At 40.6% G+C, this 23834-nt stretch overlaps 1 protein-coding gene across 6 annotated transcripts in view; it reads left to right on the top strand.

Moving 5' to 3' along the window:
• Positions 1–325: 325 nt before the first annotated feature.
• Positions 326–23834, top strand: part of LOC134071194 (uncharacterized) — a 31366-nt gene continuing 7857 nt past the window's right edge. For 2 of the 6 annotated variants that reach the window (XM_062527812.1, XM_062527818.1), the window contains exon 1: positions 20339–20600. In XM_062527812.1, coding sequence (XP_062383796.1) covers positions 20574–20600 — 27 coding nt within the window. In that variant the 5' untranslated portion in view covers positions 20339–20573. Of the gene's footprint in view, positions 554–3297; positions 3414–3636; positions 3740–5979; positions 6013–10902; positions 11039–12962; positions 13059–14805; positions 14913–15046; positions 15086–15346; positions 15664–20338; positions 20601–23834 lie in introns of those variants that run through there. The other 4 variants (XM_062527814.1, XM_062527817.1, XM_062527816.1 and 1 more) reach the window with 4 other exon arrangements.

Consider the following 23834-nt stretch of genomic DNA (forward strand, 5'->3'; position numbering starts at 1 on the left):
TCCCACTACATACATGGAGCATATCAATTACAGTTTACTGGCTTTTCTTAACTTCTCTCTTTGAAATGTGTGTGTGTGTGTGTGTGTGTGTGTGTGTGTGTGTGTGTTTGGGAGGTAGGGGGTGTACAAATACATCCCTATCACCCATTTCTGCCTTACTTTGCTTGATTCCATTGCCTTTGCTTCCTTCCTGTTATAGTTTTGCTAGTAGGCTATCCTGTGCATGCACGCTTCCTGTGGCTCCTGTGGTATTCATTGGTCTGATAAGTCTTACCCCTATACCCCAGAGAACGCAACAGCCCCAGGTGCACACGCTAGTGCAGTCGACCAGTGCTCACAGTTTAGCTCACAGTTTCACAGAAAGGCGGTGACTGGACTCCATTTAAGTTTCTGAAAGTAGACGACAGTAGGCAAGTTCAAGACCAAGAACATCAGACGGCTGACGTGAGAGGTCTCTGGAAGGACACATCGAGCTGCCGGGATCAACACTCTGCACTCGAAAGAGCCAGCGGAGCAAGAGCATTCGCTCGCTATGGCCATGCAACAATCTCAAGTAAGGCTGCCATCTGTTGTAGCCTATACTATTATCTGCTAGCATGAGAAAACTCATGTTAATTCATCTGCGATTTTGATGTTCACACACTGATTCATGTTATTCTGGCATCGACCGTTTAGACGCTCTGTCTTTAAAACTGTCGGCATAACATAGAATAGGCCTAGGTTATGGCATCGTCCGTTTAAACACTCTTTCTTTAAAACTGTCTATGTCTATGTTTGTCTTGCAAGTTGAGGGGAGTGAAAGATTGAAATGCAGTGCCAGTTCTCCGTATACGCACACTATTCAAGTTGCGTAGGGCAACACTTACAGTAGTTACACAAGTTAATGAAGGCCCTCTCCTCTGTATCCCCTTGGGTTAGGGTGGTTCGATTTCTCTCAAAAAATAAAATCCTGATTTTCCTCTTTCAAAATCTGATTTTTGATTATAATTATTTTGTGAAATGACAAAAGGTAAGAAATTATTTAACAGCCGTTTTCTATTGAACATTTTGCGAATAATTCCCCCATTGGGATTTAAGTGCAAAGCTTGTTCTTATTAAACAATATTAATTATTAAGAATTATTTTAAATGATTAATGTTAAAAAACATATTGAATTGTTGCCACAAAATTCAACACTTGCAAACATAAGTACCATAATTACCCTAGTTAAAGTGAAAAATCAATTTTACGGTTTCACATTTTTAACATCGTCCTAAATACATAATCGCGAATAGATTGCGATTAATTGCACAGCCCTACCTTGGGTCTTATCACAGCTGATAAATTCATATTCTAATGTTAACCGCGACTTGGAGTAGAGCCCCAGCTGTGTTATTAGGCCTACCTTACATAAGACTCTTACATGCCGCTAACTGCTGATAACTTTGCCTGTCAAACATCGGTTTATCTCCACAATTGACTTTGTTGTGATAAGAACAAACTAAAGAATCCTCAGGTGCCTTTGTGTAATTAGTCATTTTATATCACAACTCCTGAAGTACGATCCAAATGCCTTTGTGTAATTAGTCATTCTATATCACAACTCCTGAAGTACGATCCAAATGCAAGCATGAAACTACAGAGTGCTACCTTTCATTTCAGACCAAGATCACACACACACACACACACACACATGCTTCTACACAAAGGAGTCCACATGCCGTAAGCATTTGAGACCAAGATCATGCTTCTACACAAAGGGGTCCACATGCCGTAAGCATTTGAGACCAAGATCATGCTTCTACACAAAGGGGTCCACATGCCATAAGCATTTGATTGCCAGTAAGCATTTTGGATAAGTCCTATGGGGAGTTTCCATAGGGCATTTTACAAAACCCATGAGCATAACTTTGCAAATAACGGTCTACATTACTCAAGTACAGATTTTATTAGAGGGGGCGTCGCCCTAGCAAAAAAGCTGATGATATAGATAAAAAGCTAATGCTATATAGGATAAAAAGCTAATGCTATAGGATGAAAAGCTAATGCTATATAGGATAAAAATCTAATGCTATAGGATAAAAAGCTAATGCTATAGGATAAAAGGCTAATGATATAGATAAAAAGCTAATGCTATATAGGATAAAAAGCTAATGCTATAGGATATAAAGCTAATGATATAGATACAAAGCTAATGCTATATAGGATAAAAAGCTAATGATATATAGGTTAAGGCTTGGCTAACTTCAACCTTCATTTCTACAGCAGTTTTAGAGCTTTTTTGACAGATGTTATTACATAGCTTTTCTATGGAATTTGTTATCATAAGTCAAAGAGAGAAATGTTACATCACACAATAATGCTGTCTCTTCACCTTCTTCTCCTAGTCTGGCTATCACCATACTAAGCATCATTTAAGATGGAACATTAGTATATGGAGTCTTTATTTCTACTGCACAAGAGACATGATCAATGGGCATTGTTCAAATGACTCCATATGCTTGGATAGTCTTTTGGATAAGCTAGTTTGTGATTGGACCCAAATGTTGTGAACAGGAACCAGGGGAGATAGATGTGCAGGTGTCCAGGCCAAATCCAAATTCCCCGGCAGGCCAGGCAGGGTTCACCCAGCTTATTCTGCTCCCAAACATTCTGCTTCTTTGAGTCACATGGGAATCTGCTGAATGTTGGGATGAAACATGACAATTACTGGAGCTTTCCCCCCAGATATGTTCGGACACGAGATGTGCTGTGAGATCTCAAGTCCAGTCAGTGCAACCCAAAGCGCTCCACACAGAACACATTGACACGAGACAGAGAGTGCCGGACGGAGTGGCGTAGTCGCCAGCGTAACCATGACACCAAGACATTACAAACAAATTTACAAAAATACCAAATGATACACAAGACCAAAGATGATGGAATGTAATCGCCAGCATACCTGTGACCATAAAGACATCCAAGACAGACAAAAAAAATAGCAAATAAAAAAAGGTAAAAAAAAGATTAGACATTTTTAGAGGGAAAACAATTGTGTTAAATGAGTCCAGTTTCTAATGGGCTGATGTGCCTCTTCCTCTCCAGCTAGACATGCTGCTGAGGCACCACACAGAGCATTGGGAACGTTCTGAGCTCTCTGGAGCCATATCCCTCACATTTACACAGGTCCCAAGTTCATCTCCTCTGTACCGGGAGCTGAGCATTGGGAACGTTCTGAGCTCTCTGGAGCCATATCCCTCAAATTTACACAGGTCCCAAGTTCATCTCCTCTGTACCATGGGCTTACCTTGCCTGTTATGTTTCCTCTTTGTCTTCAAGACTGGATCGGTGTTTTGCAGCTTTTACATCCACTGCAGACATCAACATGAAGAAAACCACTACACGATGGAGGCAGCTGTGGGGAGCGTGCGGTCTGGAAATCTAGAGTCTCTAAAGTAAGAAATCAAGAGAAGAAATGCAATGCTCCACCTTTCACCTCTATGAAAATCTTTGTTTTTTAGGTTTTGTCAGATATTTACAGTACAGTCTGAAGACTTATTTAATGTACGGTGATAGAGGATGTTAGGTAAAAAAAATAACTTGTGTATGCATGGTGAACAGGGGAAAAAATATTCTACCATGATTGCCATTATTGACTCCATCAGTATGCCTCCTCAGAAAAGGAGTCAAACTCGTGAAGCTGAAAGGGAAAGATCTTTTGGGTGTGACCTCAGAAGAATTTTTCAAATTGCTGAGTGAGAGTCAACGTCTCCTCTCGTTGGTAAGGGGAAATGTTTTTACAATGCTTACAGTACATCACTTCAAGAAGTTTACCCTAATCACTGTTGTCCAGTTAAAAAGTGACCCATGCTATTGTCAATAAGCACACTTGATCTGCACATACAGTACTGCACATACATCAGCACACAGTACTGCAAAGGCAAAAGACCTGAACTCAGTGGGAAACTGAGGAAATAAGATTTGGTATCGATATTCTGGTAACGCTTTAGAATAACATGTGCTTATTAGCTATTAACAGTGCATAATAAGCAGTTAACAATTAGTTACTAACAGTTAGTTAACTGTTGTTATCCTTTAATAACATTAACTAACTGTTAACATACAGCTTGTAAGTGTTAATAAGCAGCATTTAAAGGTGCTTACAAGCATATTTGTTAACAGTTAACATGCAGCTTGTAAGTGTTAACAAGCAGCTTGTTAATGGTGAAAAAAGACATTTCTTACCTACTTGTAGTAAATTCTGCAGCCCCCAATCTAAAGCGAGAACTATGTAACTAACAGTTAACAAGCCACTTCTTACCTGCTTGCAGTAAATTCTGCAGCCCCCCAATCCAAAGCGTGTACTATGTAACTAACAGTTAACAAGCATAACATTCTATCTTTAAATCGGTTAAGCTGTGAGAAATGAACCTTCAAAATTGCTGCAAATGGTGGGATACAAACCCGGGCTACCTGCGTTGCACACTTATTAACACTTACAAGCTGTATGTTAACAGTTAGTTAATGTTAACAACATAACAACAGTTAACTAACTGTTAGTAACAAATTGTTAACTGCTTATTATGCACTGTTAATAGCTAATAAGCACATGTTATTCTAAAACGTTACCGATATTCTCAATATCCCTAATAGCATCAGGTCCAAAAACATTGTATTTGAACGATATGCTAACCATTTCATTAACCAGTGTTAGATTTGACCAGGTTAATCAAGCGTTGAATTAGGCCCCAGGTGCCCAGCTGGTTGATTTGTTTTATTGTTTTGACATAACACTGAGGAAATATTCCAAAAATGCACGTCATTTTCAACCAAAGATGAAGTTACAGCCTTTTTGCCTTTGCACGGCTGTATAGTTGCTGTACGCAGCCCCACAAGCAAGTGATAGGAACAGAGAAGATCATTATAATGATAATAAAAAAGAATAATGAGTTTTTATTTCAATATCCTTAGGAAATAATGTTTCCTCGGGATTGGTCAATAATTTCATTAACCCATGTTAGATTTGACCATGTTAATCAAGGCTTACATTAGGTCCCAGATGCACAGTTGATGGATTAGTTTTATGTTGTTTTTACATGTGATTTCACAATGATCAAACAAAAAGCTGTAGGCTACATGGGAGTGGATGAAGTGAAGTGATACTGAACCTTATCATAAACACCTTTCTCAACAACATTTCTGTTCAATCTGGACTAGCTAGCAGCAGAACTGGTATTACTGTAATTAAAATGGTACTTTTTACTTTTACTTGTCACTGTGGTACTTGTACTTTTACTAGAATAAATATTTCTCTGCTTATTTGTACTTTTCTTTCAGTACTGAGTTTCAGTACTTCCTCCATCACTGGCTGTTGGCTAGTCTAACATCCCTTGATGCGCAGCTAAACAAAGGCAGAGTAGCATAAGTCAACTTCAGAGTACGGCAAAAAAAGGCAGAATGCCTTAAACTCAGCTTCAGCGCCCTGAAACAAAAGGAAAGAACCGTAATTTGGAAAATGAGGGCTTCTGCTTTGGTTCCTCTTAGGCTTCTCTTCGGCTGTTGTGAGTTACTTAAAATGATCCCTTAAATAAATAATGAAAAAAAAACACAGATTGACTCAAGACATGATACATGATTATGGAGGATATTCAACCAAAGATGAAGTTACTGCCTTTTGCCTTTGTGCAGCAGAGTAGTAGGTCTACCTCACCAATAAACATAGGCACTTTTACATCACTCTTTAGTGAATGCCCTTTTAGACACAGGTGTTGAACAGGTGTTTTCAGGTAGTGATGTGGCGAATGAATGCAGGCCTACATTATATTCAACCCAGTGATGTTAAACACTGTTTAGCCCTCATGCTGCTACTGACAAAAATGGATAGAAGCTGTGTCCTTTGCTAAATTGCTAAATATTTATATATCTCTTAAATGTGGAACTAAATATTCATAAAGATCATCGTCTTGTTGTATGCTGTGAATGCTGTTCTCAGCTCACTCTACTATCGTCTTCATGTTTCAGACAATTGAAAACCATGGAGCAGCTGTTGATTTGGTGAGTTGCCTTTAACCATAATAACATAATGGTAGCCATCAGAGATTGGGTCATCCTTACATCAGCTTAGTGTTGGAACGTGTTGGAATGTAATAGAACGTCATGCAGTATGCATGTCCTCACATCAGCTTAGTGTTGGAACGTGTTGGAACGTAATAGAACGTCATGCAGTATGCATGTCCTCACGTCAGCTTAGTGTTAGAGCGTAATAGAACATCATGCAGTATGCATGTCCTCACTTCAGCTTAGTGTTGGAACGTTTTAATAGAACATCATGCAGTATGCATGTCCTCACTTCAGCTTAGTGTTGGAACGTAATAGAACATCATGCAGTATGCATGTCCTCACTTCAGCTTAGTGTTGGAACGTAATAGAACATCATGCAGTATGCATGTCCTCGCTTCAGCTTAGTGTTGGAACGTAATAGAACATCATGCAGTATGCATGTCCTCACGTCAGCTTAGTGTTAGAGCGTAATAGAACATCATGCAGTATGCATGTCCTCACTTCAGCTTAGTGTTGGAACGTTTTAATAGAACATCATGCAGTATGCATGTCCTCACTTCAGCTTAGTGTTGGGACGTAATAGAACATCATGCAGTATGCATGTCCTCACTTCAGCTTAGTGTTGGAACGTAATAGAACATCATGCAGTATGCATGTCCTCACGTCAGCTTAGTGTTGGAACGTAATAGACCATCATGCAGTATGCATGTCCTCACAGCACATTTGACTGTTTTGCCCGCTCTGTCTGAGAGGAGTCTTAATTGGGCGTGCACATCTGGATGCTGCACTTTTACTCCATTGTACTTTGCAAAACTGCTCAAGCTCATATTACCTTGCCATACACATTCACTAATATAGTATAGACACGTGCGTTTATATTACCTTGCCATACACATTCACTAATATAGTATAGGCACGTGTGTTTATATTACCTTGCCATACACATTCACTAATATAGTATAGGCACGTGTGTTTATATTACCATGCCATACACATTCACTACTGACTTACTGCTCCAGCTCTTTATATTACCATGCCATACACATTCACTAATATAGTATAGGCATGTGTGTTTATATTACCTTGCCATACACATTCACTACTGACTTACTGCTCGATCTCTGCCAGGTGGGAAGGTGATCAGGTGTGAACAGCTTCTTTAAATCCAGCCACAAAGGTTCTGTAGGACTGAGGTCTCGGCCACTAGATTCTGGCTCATTGTCTTACTAGAGAGTAAATCTCGTAGTTCTCTTGCAGACTGACTCAGATTGTCCATTAGAATTTCCATATATTTAGCTGAATTCATTCTACTATTACCTCCATAAGCCTTCCAGGGCCTGTAGAGGAGGTGTTTCCTCAGCACACTTCCAGGGCCTGTAGAGGAGGTGTCTACTCAGCACACTTCCAGGGCCTGTAGAGGAGGTATCTCCTCAGCACACTTCCAGGGCCTGTAGAGGAGGTGTCTCCTCAGCACACTTCCAGGGCCTGTAGAGGAGGTGTCTCCTCAGCACACTTCCAGGGCCTGTAGAGGAGGTATCTCCGTATCTCCTCAGCACACTACCACCAGCATGCTTCAAATTAGGGATGCTGCGGTTTTGGTGACGTGCAGTGTTTGGTGTCCGTCAATTGCATCTAGTCTGATGGCTCTCATCAAGCCAACACACCTTTGTCCATTTCATCTTGGAGTCTCCCACGTGTCGGTGGACAAACTTTAGTGGAGATTTAATAAGAGCTTAACGCCACTCACCCATAGAGCTTTGACTGGTGAAGAACTCGGGCAAAAGTTGCCATAAAAGTTGCCATATGCATAGTCTCTCCCATCTCAGCTGCTGAAGCTTTGAACTTGTGTAGTCATCATAGGTGCCTTGGTGGCCTCAGTATGGGTGACGGCTGCTCTACTGTAGGTGCTCAGTATGGGTGACAGCTGCTCTACTGTAGGTGCTCAGTATGGGTGACAGCTGCTCCAGGTGTTCAGTATGGGTGACAGCTGCTCTACTGTAGGTGCTCAGTATGGGTGACAGCTGCTCTACTGTAGGTGCTCAGTATGGGTGACAGCTGCTCCAGGTGCTCAGTATGGGTGACAGCTGCTCTACTGTAGGTGTTCAGTATGGGTGACAGCTGCTCCAGGTGTTCAGTATGGGTGACAGCTGCTCTACTGTAGGTGCTCAGTATGGGTGACAGCTGCTCTACTGTAGGTTCTCAGTATGCTCAACTGTAGGTGCTCAGTATGGGTGACAGCTGCTCTATCTTAGCATGCCATACACATTCACTAATATACGTAGTATAGGCACGTGTCTTCATATTAGCATGCCATACACATTCACTAATATAGTATAGGCACGGCGCACGTGTCTTCATATTAGCATGCCATACACATTCACCAATATAGTATAGGCACGTGTCTTCATATTAGCATGCCATACACATTCACTAATATAGTATAGGCACGCCGCACGTGTCTTCATATTAGCATGCCATACACATTCACCAATATAGTATAGGCACGTGTCTTTATATAAGCATGCCGTACAGGTTCACTAATTGTGAGACTATTAGCATCAATGGGCTGGACCGCTGTTGATTTAGGTCAGTTACTTTGAGAGGGTTGAATATTCATCTCTTATTGTAATTATATCTTTTCAATTAATCATCATTGATTTGTATTAACTTTGACATTAAAGCAGTGGCGGACCGTCAGGGCCTTCAAGGCCTTCTCTGAAGGCCTAACTATTTCCAAACGAATGAAAAATACTAGTGTCTTTAATAACATTTTACTTAACCATTTATTATTTGCTCCTGCTTCTCCTTCCCCGGTCGTTCTCGACTACTACCGCTGTCGGCTATGTGATTTGATTGACAGACTGTCTGAACAAATAGCGAGAGTGTGCGATATATTTTCATCCAATCCCATGAGTTCCTAACCTGACTTTCGCCAGATCCTGTAGTTCGCTGTCTGCTTCACACAAGGATCTGGGACTTCTCGATAGGAGATGTATTTCTGAAGGCGGGTCCTTGTAAAACATCCTCGCATGTGATTTGATAAACCACTTGCCTGTTATCTTGAATGACGTGCTAGGCTTCTTCAAGTTCTTGCCAAACCCGGTCGGAAGAAGAGTAAAAACATCCTTGCCACCAATAAATGTCTTCAAAACTATTCTCTGAAAGAATGAATACTCGATAGATTCGACAAAACGGTTGAAATAGCAGAATCAATGTCAGCACAAGACTCCTCGCTGCGTGCCGCCATTGTTATTTGAATCAAACACTCGCTTCGGCGCTCCTGATTGGCTGCTCATTTTTTGATCACTGGCACAGGGGTTTGGATTGCCCTCGCGTCCAGACCCTTGTGTGGAGCTCAGCGAAACGCTTCTGGTGGAGCATGGCGGAACTACAAGGGTCTGGCGAGAGTCAGGCTAATGAGTTCCCTTGTTAAGGCCCGCATCAGGCCTTCACAAGGAATCACTGCGTTTACGGTACCTAAGCAACCATAGAGAGCCGAAGTCCCGCCCTTCTACTTCCGGTCTATGGGACCTATTTCACGATTTTTAATGCACAGGAGTCAATGGAGAGATAACAATTATTTTTTGGTCCCGTTCGAGTTGGACCGTGCATTTCACATATGATGTGTGGGAATTTAAAAGATAATTTTTCACATGAATAAAGTTCTGTTTTTCGTTAGACTTTAAAAGTTATGTAAGTTTTGTGCGAATCCGTTCAGTGGACTACATCTCTCGGCTTAAGCAATGCACGTCACCAACTAGCAAACGAGAGGCTGGCTAGTTAGCTAGCTATTATGCTAGTTAACGGTTACATCTTGCTGCCAGTTAAGTCACTTAACAGTAGTGTTTGTACAGTCTATGAATGAAATACAACTTATCTGATGTGTTTAATCCTCTGACTCATGATATTTTCATCGGCAAGGGGGAAGCTCAAATAAGACCTGTTGCTGGCGCCCGTGGCTGTGAATTGGTCTAACGTCACTAACGCGACTGATGTGTTTGTAGTCGTTGGAAACACGATCTTTCACATTGTTGTAATTCACTAGTTACGACATACTTTTCAAATGTCTTGAAGTTGATGAGACTTGGGTGAAGCTGTCGGGATCGGCATGTCAAACTGTCATTTGGTTCCCTGCCCTCCAAGGTCTGGTTTACTGCCAGTCTACTGCCCTGCTAGTTTAGTCCGACTTTTGATCTCTTTGAGTTTTGTGGAAATTATTGGTGAAATCCGTGGCATGGCCATAACGTGAGCTGAGAAGCAACCTAAAATAATTGCACTGTACACGCTACAGCTAAATAGAAGAGCTCTACAAACAGTCCTAAATATTTCAAGTAGGGCCTAGTCTGCTCAAACCCATGCTGCTGATAAGGATAATGGCCAGGTCCCAATAAAGATGTTGTTTACCAATAAACGATGCGGAATTCAGCTCGGACGTATTTGTTTATGTAACGAAAATAGTGATACACCGACTCGCGTTAGAACGTTTCTCTCCCACTGTGAAATGCAGGGAAATTGCACATCTTAACCTTGTAATGTAAAAAAAAATCTCCGGGGGGATCCCCCCGTAACGCCCCCCTAATTTATTTATTTTTTGCAAAAAAATAGTCATTATTGAAGGCCTAATTGCTGAACTCACGGTCCGCCACTGCATTAAAGAGGGGATTTGTGTAAATTATTGTTGAAAAGGGCAAATTGAATTGAGAAATATTCCATTTATTAGAGCAATAGAGGAGGAAGTCTCCAAGGGGGTGAACGTATTTAGTAAGTACTGTATGAAGGCCCACTCTCACACAGCACTCTCTCTGATGTGCTCTCTGATGATGTCTCTTCAGCCTCAAGAGGACTCCTGCGAGGACCCTAACCCTCTCTCTGATGTCTCCTCAGCCTCAAGAGGACTCCTGCGACACCACAGAAGAAACCACGCTGATTGTGACACTGCAAGATGCTGAGATTGAATTGCTGTGTACAGACTCGGACGACAAGTGTAGTCTGGATGCCACTTATCAGAGGGGTAACTATAGTAGGTGCAGCAGGTGCAGTCGCACCAGGGCCCGTGACCTCCCAGGGCCCGTCGCTACCTGCCTTTTTTTTTTTTTTTTTTAGAACTTCACCATTAAGAATCAAACTATCAAATAGAAACGGCTAATTCAAATTTACCATCTTTCCTTGTCGTCATACTGTTTCGCCAGCTTATCTTTCTTTCTACTGAGATACAGCAAGGATATCTATCTGGGTAGCTACAGTAGGCTTAGCGATTTGTTGCGATTTTTTGAATGGATAGTGTGGCTGCACATTTCAGTCATCGTTCAGTCATCGAGCGGTTGCAAGAAGCGGCAGGAGCGTAAAGAGCAAGGGAAAGGGTGGCCAAACTACTACTAACATGTAACATCTATTTTTCCACTTGCCAAAATACTGGTGGTAGATTATTTACGACAGTGTAACATCCACATTCGGGGAAGTGTGTAGCTAATTGCTGTCATGTTTCTGACATTGCGTGTGACTGTGACAACAGCTGAGCAATCTTTTCCCAAACTCAAACTTATTAAGACTTAGGCCTACCTGAGGAGCAGCATGGGGAACTATAGGCTCAGTGGGTTAGCTATCCTGTCCATTGAAAATACGAGAGCCAGCAAGTCCGCACCAAGAAAAAAGCATTGGAAAAATATTTTTTTTGCATTTCTTAATTAATTAGAACATTAATAACAAAAATCAATTGTTTTTTCAAACTCAGACCCCACAGTTTTCTAGATATAGGCCTCTACCAAACGGTTGAGATGTCTGTTAACAGTATAACGCCAGATATCTTTATGCATACAAAAAACATCAAATAAAAAGGTTATTTCGTCCATGTCTTTATTATTCATTCTTATGTCATTAAGTACATGGGCATAGGCAACTTTACGAATGTTTTGGAGGTCATGCAACAGATTTGGTAAATCTTGATAAATGTCATAAAGTGACATCTCAACCGTTTGGTAGAGCTTGATCAAGGCGTAAAAGGACATCTCAACCATTTGGTAGAGCACGTTTTTAAAAAAATATTTGACTGTTATAAGAGGGGTTTTTTTTGCATTAAGTTGCATAATTCTGTTCAATAACACCTCTGAAATGATTATGTGTCGAAAAAATATTCTTATTTTGGAAAATTTTGCTGAAAATCAGCCCTCGTGTAACGAACAAATTTTCTCGGTCTCACTTCCTGTTTGAAGGAGTACTTGCAAAGCATACAGCTCAAAGACGCAGTGCCTTCTAGAGGATTTTTTTTAGCATAGCTCAACTAAACCAAGTGGTAGAGAAGGCTCATTCAGGTTGAGTTAAGCTGAATGCATTATACACGGAGATATTGTGACTCAAAGTGTGGTCTACCAAATGGTTGAGCAGGACCTTAAAGGGTTAAATATTGGGAACATGGTTGACGATTTTGCACAACCAAAGGTCTCACGGCCAGAATGGATCATGTAGTCGTGTGATTTTTATTTGAAATTGTATCTGTAGCCTAACTACTAAACTACAGGTCCTCAGCCTCAGGTCCTTTGCATAGTCACCCTTAATGTGTATTGCATGTATCAGAGATAATATTTCCTGGGCTACATATTGTAAATATTTTGAACGAAATGGTCCGAATAATTATCTCGCACCAGGGCCCGTACCTGTCTTGTTACGCCACTGCCACTTATCCATACTTACTCAGTAATTTGTCATTCACCTTCATTTCCTGATCCTCTATTTTAGCGTCTGGGTGTCTCTGAGATAGGAGCTGCCCATTGATGTATGGACTTTGCTTAATGTTTAATATTTTAAGGTAGAGTCAGCGACTGTACTCTATTTCAGGCCCATACCATGTTTCACATTCAGCAGTCATCATTGCTGTTCAAATGAATAGATCTTTAATAGTATTCACATCAATGAAGTTTTACATCCTTTGTTTACATCCTTTGTTTCAGTTCAGCTCTGGGATTGTAAATCCATTAAACTGGCGAATGGTGCCAATCAGTACTTGGGATTGACAGCTTCGGGGCCTGGCTTTAGCGACACAGCAGGTATGACCTCCTCAGTTGCATCATTGGCCCAATCCCAAATGTCTATCTATTTGTGTTGCTATGTGGTCTTCATTGTTATTTATTAGCTTGTATGCTATGTCGTTGGTAATGTGTTTTTAACACTTGGCTGCAACTGCAACAATGATTGCACTCTCCCACAGAAATATAGAAAACAAAACATGTTAAGCATACATTCGTTCATTTTATACTCAGTGTCAGGGTCCTCAGTAGCATCTAGGATCCATATGCAGCCACAACAGCTAGCCACTTTCTTCTCATGCTGGTCACCAATCTGGCTACATTCTGCTGTGGGATGGCATTCCATTCCTCGATAAGAATCTGTTGTAAGTCAGCCAACCTGGTTCTGTTGGTGATTTTATCTACTGCTCTGTTGTTGCATAGTGCAGCAATACTACAACACGTCACAATACCTCATTTTAATAGTTGCAATACATTAAAGAATGACAGTTGGTGCTTCCCGTAGCCTCTGTGCTCTTAATCCTCAAACACACCGCTTTCAACCTGCAGCTGTGATGTGATAAGAAGCGAGACATGGCTGTTACTTAAGTGATGCTGTGGGCGTTTTTTTAAACATGACATAGAAAACATAATGAATTGCATACGGTATATCCCTGGACCCTAACACAACAGAAGGGTTAAGTGATGCTGTGGGCGTTTTTTTAAACATGACATAGAAAACATAATGAATTGCATACGGTATATCCCTGGACCCTAACACAACAGAAGGGTTAAGTGATGCTGTGGGCGTTTTTTTAAACATGACATAGAAAACATAATGAATTGCATACGGTATATCCCTGGACCCTAACACAACAGAAGGGTTAAGTGATGCTGTGGCCGTTTTTTTAAACATGACATAGAAAACATAATGAATTGCATATACAGTATATACTGTATCCCTGGACTATGTGGCAACAACAGCCTGCAACCTGCTGAGGCACGGCCATTTAGTGAGCTCACATACAGTAGTTCTCTCTGCCAAGGAGCTTATGTTTTCATCGGGGTTTGTTTGTTTGCTTGTTTGTTCGCAAGATCCAAGTTATGGATGGATTTCGACTACATTATCAGGGAAGGTCTGAAATGACCCAAGGAAGAAATCATGACATTTTGGGAGTGATCCGTATCACCGTCTGGATCCAGGAAATGGTTTTCGCTTGCCGTTGTCGCTTTCGTTTTTTTTTTATGTTTTCGCTTGGCAGAGGTCTGTGCTCTTGGAGTGCTTTTCTAGTTGGTACTATGTTCACATTCTGGTGACACACAGCTACTTGAGTGGAATGATTTCTTCAGTGATCCCTCCTGAATTAATCCATAGTTCCAAGTATGTACAGTACATGCCTACAAAATGGCTCTCTCATTTCACATTGTCCTTTGAACACGTTGCAACTTTAGATCACAGCATGTAAACAGGAAAACGCTGGGAGCTCTTCTGTCACTATTGGGAGGTGTAGGCTATTGGAGTCGGCCACATGGAGGCACGCGTGCTAAGCTAGGCTAGCGGTGGGTGCGTCAGACATGCACAGAGACGAAAAGGTCAACTTATCAAACTTTGGGGAATATGGTGAATAAGCCCCAAAAGCCTTAACTACTCCAGAGGCATATGATGAAGATAGCAACTCATGACGGCGATTGAGAATGATATGGATGAGTTATAAAGAGGGGAGCATACAGAAACACACCAAACAAATATTATAGTTTTAGATACTGAATTTATTTACATCTATTTCAGAAAATATCACAATGGTTGAAATGGATAACCATGTTTTCCTGCAATTCCCAAACCTTCTGTTCCTAAAATGTGAGAAAAAGGCAGGGACCTTCTCCTTGAAAGCTGAGGTATGATGGCAACTTAATCAAAAGTATTCAAATCTACATTTCAGGTTCATGTTTCTTTTCACAGATGGGTTCATTATGCATTGTCATGAATAGTAAAATTGGTCATGCCATTATTTGTTTGATTTGTTCTTTAGGAAAATGACACACTGGCAGGACTGCTGAGTGCCATATCGGTAACTGAAACACAGATCTGTGTTTTTCTTCTACCTTCCTCGAGATCTGTAGACTAAAGGGAATGATGATATGTATGGATTTGATCCGAATGATTATTTTATCTGTTTTATTACATCAAAGAGTGACAGAGGTGGAATTGATTTGAGTAAAGATACAGAAACATTATTAAACTCTAATAGCATCAACATTTTTAGATTAAGCTTTTGTTTATGCAAGGGTTACTGTAGACAACTCCTAATTTTTCTTTTCTTTCATTTCAGAACAAAAAGGTACTTCAAAATAAGGACAAAAAGGAAATATTTGGATGCAACAAATCCTTTCTCTTCCGCCTTACAAAAAAAAAGGAAAATGTATATACATTTCAGCCTGAACTTAGCCTAGGTCAGTTCATTTGTTCAGATGAATGGAGGGAATTAGGAGTCAGAAATGTAATTAGGAGTGAATTGGACGCATGCTTCCGTGTACAAGTTATAAAAAAAAAAAACATTAAGTAAATACTGGATTGGATTTTTAAAAGCCACTAACGGCCTACACACTTCACTGAAATGCAAGACATGCGAGCCAGTATCAGCTACATGGGGGGGGGGCGGGGGGGATTTTTTTCTATGGCAAAGTAACATGGGGATTTTCAACTATCGCACCTGTTAAACCTGTTGGAGATGCAGATGTTTTTCGCTACACAGTTTTGTCCACTGCCGTCTTGTGGATACTGTGATCTTTGGTAGGTGAAGACGTTCTTTGCTACCCCAGAGGTAACTTACAATGCACCTTGCTAATGGCAGTTGGCTTCAATTAACTCCTGGATCTCCTTATATGGGCAAAGATGACAGCTTTGGGTCCTTTTTGTAGGCGAACTTTGGAGGTCTATACAGAACGACCACTAACATATGTTATGACAGTGCTTCTAGCCTGGCTAACGCCACCACATCTCAATGACATGCTAGGCAGCATGGGAATACCCAGGATGATGTCTTTCTCCAAGGGAGCTGAATTGGGTTACTAAAAAAGACATTAAAATCAGGAAAAAGAGAGGAAACCAAAGGAGGGAAAACAACTTCTTTCCAAAGAAGGTTAGCACTGAACGGTGTTTAGCAGCACTAAGATCATAGTGTTCTGTTGTGTTAGGATGAGAGGGTTTTATCAATCATACGCTTCACGCTTGCACAGAGGTCTATCCTTGTAGCCAGAGCAGATGTGAGGGAGGAGATTAGAAGTGATGGTAGTGAGGAGAGTCGGGAATAGAGCTCAACAGTGCTGCCCCTCCTCCGTGAGAGTTTAGTTTCCGGAGCTAAGTTTCCCATTCATTTCTCCAATTGACGTTTGGAAAAATATGTGTGAAGAGTTTTAGACGCTGACGTACTGTAGGCTGACCAGCTATGACATGACTCGTAATCATACAACATTTCATGCTGAAAAAAAAAATGGCAAAGGTACAAGGCTGTACATATTTTTAGCTTAGTGCCCACCTTACCGCGCCCTTGTGCCAGGCTTAGTGCCCACCTTATCGCTCCTTTTGCCAGGCTTAGCACCCTTATCGCACCCTTGTGCCAGGCTTAGCACCCTTATCGCTCCTTGTGCCAGGCTTAGCGCCCACCTTACCGCACCCTTGTGCCAGGCTAAGCACCCTTACCGCGCCCTTGTGCCAGGCTTAGCACCCACCTTACCGCGCCCTTGTGCCAGGCTAATGGCATCCAGGCCTGGAGAGAGAAATTGACTAATGATCAAAGAGACACAATAGCAGTATGCACACTGGCAAGTAGATTGGCTTGATTATTATCGTTCTTATTGTTATTTTCAAATGTCCGTCCATTCGTACAGTATACGCGTGTGTCATACGCGTGGGTGCACATACTGATCTGCTGTACATTATACAGGGCAAAGGATCTTCATGTCCCCTGTGCCTACATGTATGGCTCATTGCTTCTGTCTGAGGTTAATGTTAGTAACTGACACAGTGTAAAAATACGGAAACTGTTCTCAAGGTTTAGAGGTACTGTAAGCGATTCTAAGCCATTTCTAACCTGTTACGCAATGTTGTTGTATTCAGTAGATATGTGATTATTTTGTATGTTTGTTTGTAAGGCCCCCTATGACATATGCAGAATCACTTACTACACCTTTAACATTTCAAATTGGGCCAGCCATCTGTGTGAACCTTACTCCATCTCTTTTGGCTTTTTGTCTGATTTGGAACCAGTTTGCATCTTTTTAAATTATTATTATTTTGTGGAATTATTATTAGATTTTTTTAAATGATTAGTTTTATATTATATATTGAAATTGTTTTATTTTTTTATATCGCATACAGTATGCACATAGATGTACTGTTTATCTGGTATTTTTTTAGCTACACAATTATTAATAAACCCATGTATACTATTTACCAGAGAGCTCTTTTGTTATTATGGTTTGGAGAGGTAATTACAGTGTATTAGCCACGTTGTGTATAAGCCGCAGGACCGTGTTTTATGCCAGTTAAAAGAAATAAAACCATATTCATGCCATTATGAACTGCCCCGTGTATTAACCTCACAGCTGAAGACATTTTGCAAAAACAATGTATAAGCCGCAGCTAATACTGTAGCTGGAAAATGACGGTAGGCTATAAATAAGCCCATGTATTCTAGAGTGTTCTGTTGAGGAAAGTTCTAATCCTTTCTGGCAGACCACATAGTACATTTGACACCAGTACACAGTACAGTGCTGTGTAGTGCATACTGTAGTAAACTTGTATAGTATTGCACACAGTACATTTGACAAGTGCAATTGGTTTGAATTGCATTGAGTTCAATGAGAATGAAACCAGCTAATAGGCTAACTCAAAGCCATCGATATCTCAAAGTTGCGACAGCCGTTGACTTCCATGTTACAGTTTTTTCCAATCGTATACACACTAAAATTAAGGTTATCAGACAGTTAACAATACTTAACACTTAGGAAGCAAAACACCTGCGCAGAGCAGTACAACATTAAGCACAAATTCAGCTTCACACTTTTTGCAAAACATTACACACAGTGAATGTCAAAATGTAAAACACATTTTAACACCTTAGACACAGATAAAGATTGTTAGGTACTTCCTTCTCATTACAAAGCCCTGGCTTGCCAATGACCACACTAATGAACAAATTGAATAAACACATCCACCAGGTGTGTAAGCACGCATGTGCAAAATTGAAAATGCAGCACTCAGGTGTGTTATGCTCGATCCTCGAGGGGCGTTCCCACTGATCTATAACTAACACTGGATAGACTATTGTTTTCGCCCCATTATTCTTTATGTTGATCAGTGAGGATCGAGGCCCGAGGAGCGAGGGAGGATGTATAAAAGCCCAAATGAGAGGCACCCATAGCCTGTGATGTGGATGAACTCTTATGGCTTGATCCAGCTAGACGGAGAGATGATTAGAGTATTACGTATTGTTGTTACTTGTTTATATTGTTGCTTTAGTTTTTCTTCAGTGACTGTAAGTGTACAGTACTTTTTATTTGTGTACAAATTTTTATTTTTCTACACTTTACAGTAGTAAGAGCTATAATTTTGGCATTTTCTGTTGATTGATAACTGAACATATGGTACAGTGAAAGAAAGAAATATTGTCTGCAGCATCAGTTTTGTGCATTGCTTGATGAGGGTTCATCAAAATATTTTTGTCATCTAAATTATCCTAATGCTCTCAAACAATATGTCTGAGTAAGATCCATATATTGGAAGAGGGTTTTTACAGATGTGTTTTGAATTTATTGTGTTGGTGTGTGTAAGATAGCGACAGTGTGGAATCATTCAAAGAATGTGTTAGTGATATGAGAACAGTATAAGGTTTTATCAATGTGTTTATTGTTTTGACAGAAATATTTAATTTTGCTAACAATCTGTTACGTTCTGCTGATTGGGTGTTGTGTTTGGTTAATTGTGTGATGTGTTTAGACAAAAAGAGCCCCGTTTTCAAAATTGTGTGTAAACGATTGGAAAAAACTGTAAAGCCAGATTAGAGCGGTCACGTGGTTAGTGGGTAGACTCAGTAGTTCCCTCGGTCCCTGGTTTACTACGGGATTGACAGCAGCGATCGCATTAATATTTACGAAATATTTACGAAAATTACTATAAACTGCATTTCCACATACATATATTACTCAATGAAAATGCATTATTATGCACACGACTATAAGTCATGTAGAAAAGTCTTATTAGATATTCATTCATTCTCAATGGAATAGTTCCCGGATGTACCGCCATTGTTTGTACACGGGAGTCAATGGTAGTGTCGCAACTTTGAGATATCGATGGCTTTGGGCTAACTGAGCTAAAACCATGCCAATCTCTTGGTATGATGAAGTGTATGTGTTGATGTGGGGTTAATTTAATTCCAAAGGCCAAGGGGCCAATCTCTCTGCATGAGTTAGCCTGCATTAAATATTCCATAAACGTTAGCTATTTGTCTAACATGGTTAAGGTATTTAGCAGGCACCTTTGTCCAAGTGATACACATAACAAAAATACAAAAGTTCCATTGTACAAATACAATAGTTCCATTTTTAAAGTTAAACCATTTAAAAAGACTACACCAAGCAACTGCAGTAAAAAAAAAAAAAATGCCAAAACCAATGCCAATTCACAAAAAACACACTGCACATGTTTATTTAATTTGTATTAGCCTACTCTAAACCACCTTAAATCAACTGCATATGGCTGTCTACATTGCACTAGGCCTATAGCCTATAGTTCTTGTCTATGCACCACCTGTCTACTTATCTTGAATTTCCCATCGGGATATCAAAGTTATCTAGGCTATCTATCATCGATTACATTGCAATTTCTGCTTTTTTTAACTTCTGTAAACTGCATTTCGTTGTCTTTGTAGGCTGCACTCTGCATAATGACAATAACTCAATCTAATCTTATTTCATTTAATCTAATCTAAATAAACACTATAATATACAAACCATAACGCACAAGCATAAACGCTGAACAAACGATGTGCATGTTGACCAGAACTGCCTAGACACATTACTTGCGTCAGTAAGCCATTTCCTTCAGGCAGGAGTAGCCTATCGATGACTCAACTACTCTTTCACCCATTTCTGACGGTGGCCTTTGCTTAATTTCTTTGCCCTTGCTTCCTTCCTGTTTTACTTTGGCTGTTGGCCACCTGTAGCACTATGCCTACCTGTGGGTTGGTATCCTATTCACTGGCCCCACCCTGTGTCAAATAAGACTACCCCTAGACAGAACGCGACAGCCCCATGTGTAGCCTACGTAAGTTCAGCCGACAAGACACAATTTTGCTCACAGATTTACGGAAAGGCGGCGACTGGACCCCGTTTAAGTTTTCGAAAGTAGACAACTGTAATGTCAGTTAGACACTAACGTTTAACTTCAATACCACATCAGACGGCTGCCGTGAAAGGTCTCTGGACGAATAGGCTACATCAAGCTGCCGGGATCAACACTCTGCAGAGCCATCGGAACAAGACCATCCGCTCGTCATGGCCATGGCCATGCAAGACTCTCAAGTAAGGCGGGCATCCGGGCAATGCTGTAGCCTAGAGGCCTACTATCTGTTAGCATGAGAAAAGTCATGTTATTTCATCCGCGATTTTGATGTTCACACACGGATTCTCGTAATAACGGCATCGGCCGTTTAAACTGACTCTTTACTTTATAACTGTCTGTGTTGGTATTAGGCTATGTAGGCTACAGAATACCGAGTAGCCGGCTATAACATTACATTGTCATAACACAGTCACGTTACAGTCTCATATTGATGAAAATATTCTATTCACATGAGAATGATTCTACAGTAGCCTACAGAACACTCTTACATGTTGTTACTGTAACCGCCGGTGTCAGCATATAGTTTCATGGGTGGAGTTTCGTGTCTCAATATTATGAACGGAGGTTGTCGTGCGCTCGCCCAGGCGCATTGATGAAGCGTGAATCAAATGGAACAATTTTGGCAGAGAAGTTAGTAAACCACAGGGGTTTAACACTTTCTTCATGTTGTCATTAGTTATTGAGGGAAAATATGACTATTTCGGGGACGAGTAGGCTAGCCTAAGTTATGCAATTTGGCGACAATGTATTTTGGGTAGCAGACAGTCAGACCAAATCAGTGGAAAGCCTACAGTTACTGAGCGCTACCATCTTATATCGTTTTGATTGTAGCCTATCTGTGCATCGAGCCCTCACTGAGTGATCTGTATGCGCAATGCTCCAATGTAACACAAGTCAAGTCAAGTTAATTTGTATAGGCCTAGTGCATTTCATACACATTCGATGTGCTTTAGCCTAGGCTACATTAAACTTGGAATAATTAAAAGACAGATACAGGTCTGTCCTTAACCAATAGACTTTGCCAGAGTCTAATTTAACCCTCTGGAGTCTAAATCTTTTTAAAATAATTGTGTAAACACTGAATTACAATAAAAAGTAATTTCATTACAGTACATCCACTTTAGTCTCATATAATTATTGTTGAGGACCTCTAGAATATAACCATATATGTGACACTTTTGCCTAGGTGTTTTTAGTTAGATGAAAAACGTAAAATCTCAAGGTATAGCAGACTGCCTCAAAATGCCTGAAAAGGCCCCGGACCTCCAAGTGACAGTGATCCCTCTCAAACACCCAGAGCTGTTGCCACTCTTTGGAGATTCGTTGACGAAGGCCCATCTGCGTGCCCACAATATTTCCTTTCTTACTAGGGAGAACTTAATGCCCGGGGTTGTCAACAACTGATGCCCAGGGTTACCAACAACCGAGTGTTCAGCAATTAAGAAAATGAACCAAAAGAAAACGAGTCTGCTTCTCTGACTGACGTTTACCTAACGTTTACCTTGTACTTGTGAAGGTCAGTGTATTTGGGAAATGTTCAGGTTTGAAGTGTTATGCATAAGTTAAGTCTGGCATACCAAGTACCAACCTAACGTGTAGAACACGTTTTCTACAGTGTTATTTTAGTCGCGTCGACAGACCTGAAGGGTTATGCTACAAAAAGATAAGTCGCTCTTTTCCTCTCCTATTTGCTCTTAGCTTTAGGGGTTTTCTGATGCGACAGAAGTATTAAACCTGGCTAAACAGACGCGCTGCTTCTTTTTTTGGGGTAGATTCCTATCCATCACTTGACGGTAAACTTATTTTAATTGAAACATTGCAGTCTAACTATTGCCAGTACTGTCAATAATTAAATGTACTATCATTTACCAAAAACATATAAAAAAAAAACAGAAAAAACACTTAAAGGGATATTCCGCCATTTGTGGAAATACGCTCATTTTCCACCTTCCCTCGAGCAAAACAATCGATATTTACCTTGTTCCCGTTCATCCAGCCATTCTGTGAGTCTGGCGATACAACTTTTAGCTTCAGCCTAGCATAGATCATTGAATCGGATTAGACCATTAGCTTCTCGCCTGCTAGCTTCATGTTTAAAAGTGACTAATATTTCTGGTAATTTTCCCATTTAAAACGTGTGTCCTCTCAAGTTAGAAAGTGCAATAAGACCAACTGAAAATGAACCCTGCCGTTTTTCTAGGCTGATTTGACATGGAACTACATTCTCATCTGGCGTAATAATCAAGGCAACTTGCAGCTACTGGCACTACTACTGCTTGATGTCTATGGGGACTATTTTCAGATGCTGCGTACGATATCACTGCGCCTATGGTACGTTTGCAAGTTGCCTTGATTATTACGCCAGATGAGAGTGTAGTTCCATGTCAAATCAGCCTAGAAAAACGCCAGGTTTCATTTTCAGTTGGTCTTATTGCACTTTCTAACTTGAGAGGAGACACGTTTTAAATGGGAAAATTATCAGAAATCTTAGTCACTTTTAAACATGAAGCTAGCAGGCGAGAAGCTAATGGTCTAATCCGATTCAGTGATCTATGCTAGGCTGAAGCTAAAAGTTGTATCGCCAGACTCACAGAATGGCTGGATGAACGGGAACAAGGTAAATATCGATTGTTTTGCTCGAGGGGAGGTGGAAAATGAGCGTATTTCCAAAAATGGCGGAATATCCCTTTAAGTTGGAGGAGAGAACGTCATGAGAACATCAGCTGTGCAGCTGAGCCGCACAAGAGGAGGCAAAGAACCGCATGTGAGCCGCATGAGGGGAAGCAAAGAAGCCGTATGTGGTTCACGAGCCACAGGTTTGCCACCCCTGGCCTAGGCCTGTGCCACTCCAAACCAAACGCATGTCTCACAATACAGAATTAAAGGCCTCGAACACAAGCTGCCCTAAATAAAGCCTGTACTTTGTGCAGCCTACGTAATTAAATGGCCCTAGACACAATTTGAGGATTTATGGTGTACGGTATATTGTTTTGGTTGTTGTGTTCATTTATTGTGGATATTTAAATTGTCTTCCAGTTTCAGTGTTAAATATTGTTGATTTAAGACTATAGGCTAAAAAGAATAAGAATGTATCTGCATTATTATGCCATTATCATATTAGATACAAATTGTCTCAGAATGACGATATTATTGTTTATCGCAATTATTTCTGGGACAATTTATTGTACAGCCAAAGTTGTCATGGTGACAGGCCTAGTCTAAAGCACTCATATTTTCATTCTACTGTACATTGATCTACTGTTGCACACAGCTTCACAGGACCCGGTGCGAGGGCTCAGTTGTGCTTCTAAGTCATATCAAGTGACCTAGAGGGCTGAAATGTGGTCCGTTCAGAGATGCTTGTTATCCGGCAGAAAGAGAAAACAATATGCTACAGTAGCTTCTGTAACTCT

The sequence above is a fragment of the Sardina pilchardus genome, chromosome 23 (assembly GCF_963854185.1).
Source record: "Sardina pilchardus chromosome 23, fSarPil1.1, whole genome shotgun sequence".
NCBI classification, from domain to species: Eukaryota; Metazoa; Chordata; class Actinopteri; order Clupeiformes; family Clupeidae; genus Sardina; species Sardina pilchardus.